The sequence below is a fragment of the Melanerpes formicivorus genome, unplaced genomic scaffold (assembly GCF_026170545.1).
Source record: "Melanerpes formicivorus ecotype bairdi unplaced genomic scaffold, bMelFor1.0.p_v2 SCAF_12, whole genome shotgun sequence".
Taxonomy (NCBI): Eukaryota; Metazoa; Chordata; class Aves; order Piciformes; family Picidae; genus Melanerpes; species Melanerpes formicivorus.
The window spans coordinates 839,563-845,562 of NW_027142364.1; the positions used below are offsets into that span (position 1 = coordinate 839,563).

The 6,000-nt window shown below is 56.0% G+C and overlaps 1 protein-coding gene across 1 annotated transcript in view; it reads right to left on the bottom strand.

Annotated features, from left to right (window-relative positions):
- ARHGEF26 (Rho guanine nucleotide exchange factor 26) overlaps positions 1-5,181 on the bottom strand; it is a 39,124-nt gene extending 33,943 nt beyond the window's left edge. Inside the window, exons 1-3 of the mRNA XM_068144881.1 lie at positions 3,886-5,181; positions 2,329-2,368; positions 210-355 (exon numbers count right to left, since the gene is read on the bottom strand). Coding sequence (XP_068000982.1) covers positions 210-355; positions 2,329-2,368; positions 3,886-4,947 — 1,248 coding nt within the window. The 5' untranslated portion in view covers positions 4,948-5,181. The remainder of the gene's footprint in view (positions 1-209; positions 356-2,328; positions 2,369-3,885) is intronic.
- Between the last annotated feature and the right edge of the window lie 819 nt (positions 5,182-6,000).

The window sequence follows — 6,000 nt, forward strand, 5'->3', positions numbered from 1 at the left end:
CCACTAGGGAGGGGGCATCCACAACCTGCCTGGGCAGCTTGTTCCAGTGTCTCCCCACCCTCACTGTCAAGAATTCCTTTGTAACATCCATGTCTACTTCCATCTAGCCAATATCCAGCTTCCAGCTGTACACAGCCAAACCTTTAGCCAAGAACTCCTCTAGCCAAAGACTTGCTGTGCCTTTGGCTGCACAATGACCAGACACTCACCACCGACAGCTGACTCCACGTCGACCTCAGAGGCTTATAGCGAAACACAACCTTCTCATCTGATTTCTGCTCTCGGGGCTCAGACTCTTCATCAGAATCTATGTCCAGGGCTTTTTCTTTATAGTTCTGATACAACACAGCATTTTCTATAAACAACAACAGCATGGCATTAATGGCTGCAAAGTTTGCTTAGCATTGAAACAATGAGAGGAGCCGCAGCATGCATGTGCCGCTCGCGAATGCCAGGAGACAAAGCCAGCATCTTGTTTAGGGTGGACAATGGGGCAGCGCAGCAACAATGGATCCCTGTACCACCACCGAGGAGCCACACTGACTGAATTAAAGAACAGATGTGGGCTTTGTTGAGGAAAAACCAGAAAACAATTTTTTTTTCTCCCTGGGTTTGCTGTGTGATGCTTCAGAAGTAGCCCAGGCTTTCAAACCGGGAGACGCGTGGTGGCAGAGCAGGCGCTGATGCGGAGCTCTGGCTCTTTTCACCTCCAAGACCATCAGAAACCCACCACCTATGCCAGCTGTGCTTCCATCAGCTTTAAATACCATCTTCACACCTCAGGAAAGGATCCAGATTTCAGAAATGGGAGGTCAGGGTTGGAAGGGACCTCAAGGATCAGCCAGGTCCAACCCCCCTGCCTTATGGGACAGGGACACCTCGCACTAGATCAGGTTGCTCAGAGCCACGTCCAGCCTGGCCTTAAAATCCTCCAGATGGAAGCTTCAAAGCTTGTTTCAACAAACGTGAGGCCTATGTACCCTTAGATAAAACACCCCTCAGAGGCTCCAGTGCTGCCAGCAGGAATTCAGCACCACCAGCAGCAAAGGAACTTAGGTGTGCTCACCACCTCCCAGCCTGCCTGACCACAGACCCTTCTCAGAAGCAGACAGGACAGAGAAATCCCAAGTGCAGAATAACCTACAGAGGGATTAAGCTGTTAATAAAGCAAACCCTAAAAGCTATTTTAGAGATGGGCCAGGCTTTGGACAATATCCAATATTCCCCTCCAAGACAATGGGGAAAGTAGTGAAGGGCTTGGCTGCTTCATACAGCTGCAGCTCCTGAGGTCCCTCACCAGGCTGGGCGCATCTGTCCCACCCCCCCAGAGCACAGACAAGGTCTGGCCCTTTCAGTCTGATCCTTGGGATGTGTCCATAGAGTTTAGACACTTCTAAGCCAGGAAATTGTGTACAGCAATTGAATTCTGAGAGGCATTACAGAGAAAATCATTAGCTGGGATCAGCCTAAGAGAGAAGAAAGCCATTGGAAGAGAATCTAGGAAATGTCACCAGGAGACAGGGCGAGAAAAGATGAAGAAATAAAGAGTGAGATTGGAGGTGATGAAAACACAACAGTAGGAAGCTCTGAAAATAGAAACCACAGTTAAAGGAAGGTAGCAGCAGCAAAGATGACCATAAGGAGGCATTAAGAGAAAAGCCAGGAGAGTAGCAGTTATCAGAAAGAAACTTCCATGGACTCACAGCCAGGGAAGGATTTTTCTTGTTGAAACACTGGGAAAAGCAGCAAGCTTGGCCAAGCCCAGAATCAGTGAGCAACACACAAGAAAAGCAAATACAAGGACAGTGTTTTTCTGACACTTCAACTTGAAGCCTAGGCAGCAAGAAAACAAAGGATTACAAAGTCAAAGAACTCACCCCAGCATTCTTGCCTTATGAGGGAAAGAAGAATCGCTGCATGCTCAGAGCCTGCTTGCAAGTGATGACCCCAAACCCATGAGCTGGTCCACAACAGCTCAGCTTGCCCCTGGAAGGAGTCACAGGGAACAAGTCCCAGCTGGAGGAACACACCTCACCTGTCTAGCTCTCTGCTGTCTGGGCTGAGATAGACACATCAACCAGTTCATCTTTTAGGAGGGGCAGGAGCTGAAGCTGCAAAGAAGCCCTTCAAACCAAGCCCATTTTTAACCTGCCATTACATATCCTTTAAAACAGAATGTCTAATGCCAAAGCTCCTGTCCCACATCTTCAGCAACAAGCAAGGCACTTAGCCTTTGCCTATGGACAAAGGAAGCATGCAAAGTGACCCTGGCCCTTTATTTCTCTCCTGCCCCAGCATATTACCAAGTCTGCACAGAAAATGGCTTACCTTCCCCATCAAACGTCCCTTGTCCCTTCAGCATTTTCTTCTGGCAATTTCGGCAGAGAGAAACAAACACACGTTAAAAGTAGAACACAAAATAACCAACTGTAGCAGGAATTTGTTTTGCTTGATGCTTAGGCACCAAATCAACAGGCCTTAACCCACAAACTCCTGACACCGGGCAAGTACTCACACCAACAACTGTTCCATCCCAGAAAGGGGGAAGCTGCTCTCTCTCACACACACTATTTATATGTTTGCCCCAAACATGCTTCATTTTCCCTATGCTTCACGAGGCCAGCACGCCAACTTCACAAGAGTTCAGTGAACTTTTCAGCTCCCCCCGCCGTCACTGGGCTTTTCCAGGAGGATGCACGACCCAGCAGCTGCCTCCTGCCACACACTCTGCAAGGCGCAGCCCCAACGAAGCACTTCGCAAACCGGCGCTGGGAGAGCAAAACAAACCTTTGAAGTCAAACAGCTGTTTCACTGCAGCAAGTCACAGGGTCTGAGAAGTCGGTTTGAAAAGAAAAGTGCTACCAGCAAAAAGAGTTTTGTGTGTCAAGGACAGGACCTCCTCACGTCCTACTCTTTCAAACTGCTGAAAAGTCTCTCTCTTGCCCAAACCAAACTGAAACCAACCACCTTCCCACTCGGCACTCATTCACTCTTTGATTGCATTCCCTGTTTCACCCCTTGCAGCACTTCCACAAAAGCCTCCTCCAAACCCACGGTTTTTTTTTTTACTCTGGCTGAAAAGTGTCACGAAGTTGATAAATATTTAAGAACTACAGCACTGGCCGCTAGCCTGGAGTACTTAATTACACAACTCCAGGCAGCTCCCCCCTCCCCCCAGGAATCTACCCAGATACTTTCAAGCAACATCTTTAAACAGAAGGAAACACAAAGATGACAATGTGGGACGGCCAAGCTTATTTTCAGTTTAAATACATTAACAGTCAATATAAATCTACTGCTCCCCTAAGGGATCACAGCCAAGAATTAAACCCAGGCTCCCTGCTTTCGTTTGCAGGGGACAGAATGAAGCTACGAAGAGATGCCCCGAGTAGCCTCTATCGACTTAAAAATCTTGATCGTCAGAGCCAGTACAAAAAGCAACGACTCAAGAGCACGACAGAAAAGTGAACTTTCTCCTCGTCTGTCCAGCTGGCAGACTTAAAGTCAATGCTTTTTTTTTTCCCCCCTGTTTACTGCTTTCTGGGAAACAGGTTTTAAAACGCTAATTCGATTGTGAAAGCAAACCTCGGTGCGCTGGGGAACCCAGCAGGAAATGAAAGCGTGGGGCTGCCACCAACACTGATTTCAATAGAACCACGTCCCTGACGCCTCCACCGCTGCATGTTGAAAACAACACTGGGAAAGCGAGCTGCGAGACTCAGCCACTACCAAAAGTTTTGTGGTAGCAAAAAGCAAAGTGAAAACCAAAACAAAATCAAACCAAACCAACCCCAAACCTGCCTTTATGGAAAACAGGGCGAGTGCAAATCACGCTCCTGCGAGGCTACACCATTCAAACCGGTGACACCGAGCAGCACAACTTACCTTTATCCTCCCCAGGCTGGAAAACTTCTCTTTGTCTTCCACAACCGCTTTAAGGACAGGTTGGGACATTCTGTTTTTTTTCTTGAAGTTCAAAGCGCTGTCGAAGTCCACGCCGCTCACCACGGCTCTGCGGTATGAGGTCGACCTCAGGCCTCGCCGCAGGGTCCCCGGGCTGTCCAGCTCGCCCTCGGCCTCCTCCTCACCATCGGCCACTAAAGGCAGGCTGAGGCCCTCCACCATGCTGCGAACCTTCAGCACCCTCTTGCTGGTCTCCGCATTCTGGCCGCCGGCTTTGCTCGTCACCTTGATCTCAGAAGCCAAGCCCTTGGGAATGATCTGCTGCGTGCCCACTTTGAGAGCGGCGGGGCTGTGGGTGCTGAGCACCACGGGCTGCTGCTCCGCGGGCTCCTCCTGCAGGGACGCCGGGCTCGAAGGGGTTACTCCTTCCTCTGGGGGCACGGCCCGGGACCCCGCGGGGGTCGCCGGCGGCATTTTCTCCGCCGGCTTGGCCAGCCGGCTGCATTGCGAGGGCAGCGCGGCCGCCTCGCCGTGCCCGGGGGATGGCGAGGGCTGCGGGCTGGCTGCAAAAGCGATCTGCTCCTGCTGCGGGGTGAGCGCCGACTGGCTGCAGATCCGTAGGGGGTGACCCGGGCGGCTTCCCGCCGAGGGAAAGGTGCCGTTGGCAGTGAGCCCCACGGAACCGTCCGAGACCAGAGCGAGGGGCTGGGAGCGCCGCTCCGGAGAGCCCGCCTTACGGGCTGCAGGCCGCACCTCGCCGTTGGACACCGACCCCTTGCCGGAGCTGAAAGGCGAGGGGGCCCCCCGCAGCGCTGCGCCGCCCGGGCAGGTGCTGACGGTGCCGGCGGGTTGAGTCACGGTGAAGGTGCACCTGTCCTCCACGGGGAAGTCGGTGAAAAGCACCCCGTTGGGGCTCTGGTACGACTGCGGCCGGGCTTTGCTCCAGGCGAGGGGCTGCGGCCGGGGGGTCGACCTCCTCTTCAAACGCGGCGCCACCGCCGCCGCCGCCGCCTTCCCGTCGGTGAACAAGGCCTCGCCATCCATCGCCCGCTCCTCGGGCCCCGGCAGCGCCTCCCGCCCCACGCCGCTCCCCGCCGCCCGCTCCCTGCAGCTCGGCGAAGGGGAGAAGCAGACGGCAGAGCGCTCGTCAGGCCGCGCCAGCTCCACTGGCGCCGGGAGAGCGCGGCCCGGGCGGCGGCGAGGGGCGGCAGCAACACCCGCGGCTCGCACCCGCCCCCAGCCCGCGCTTCCCGCCCGCGGCCTGGGGCTCCGCTACCTGCGAGGAGCCCGCGCTGGGCGGCCTGGAGAGGGGAGAGGAGGGGAGGGGAGGGCAGGGCCCGTTCCCGGTCCGTCCCGGTCCCGCCCGCAGCGCCCCGGGCCTCACCTCATGGCAGCGCGCCCAGGGGCACGGCCGCCGCCTGCCCGCCACCACCTGCGGCTCGGCTGAGGAGCCAGGAGCTGCCCCTCCGCAGCGCTCCGGCGCACCGCGCTGCGGCGCCGCGCTGCCCCGCCACGGCCCGGCCCCGCCGCACGGCCACTCCCCTGCCCTCCGCCCCCAGGTAGCGGGCGGCGGGAAGGGCAGGGCAGGGCAAAGCCGAGGCGGGAGCTGCTGGGGCGGCCCCGTCCCCCGCTTCTTGGCTGCGGGGAAGCAGGAGCCAGGCGGAGCCGCTCGGGCCGCGGCGGGAGCGACTGAAGTCACACCGCGGCAAACTTCGAACCAGTTTGCCGCGATGCTGACAGAAATTGCTGCGCAGGGCGGGCAGGAGTCACATCCCGGCCAGCTCGGGGCGGTTTTGCTGGCCGTGCCGTTCCTAATCGCGGCTGCCCTGGGTGTTTCGCATAGAAACCTTCCACGCAGGGAAAAAGTTTATGTCCGTGGCAGGACTCTGCCCTCGCCCTGTGCCACCTCTGAGCCTCTCCCAGCACCTGCTGCCCAGCGAGAGCCGGGGAGAGGGCAGCGGGGGCTGCTTTGCCGCCTGCTAACCGAGAGCTGGGGTAAAGGAGCAGCTTTTTTTGGCTAGGAAAATAGGATATAAACTGACAACCTGCTAGGAATTGTGACAAACTACATCACCCTGCAAATCATGGGCCTCGAAA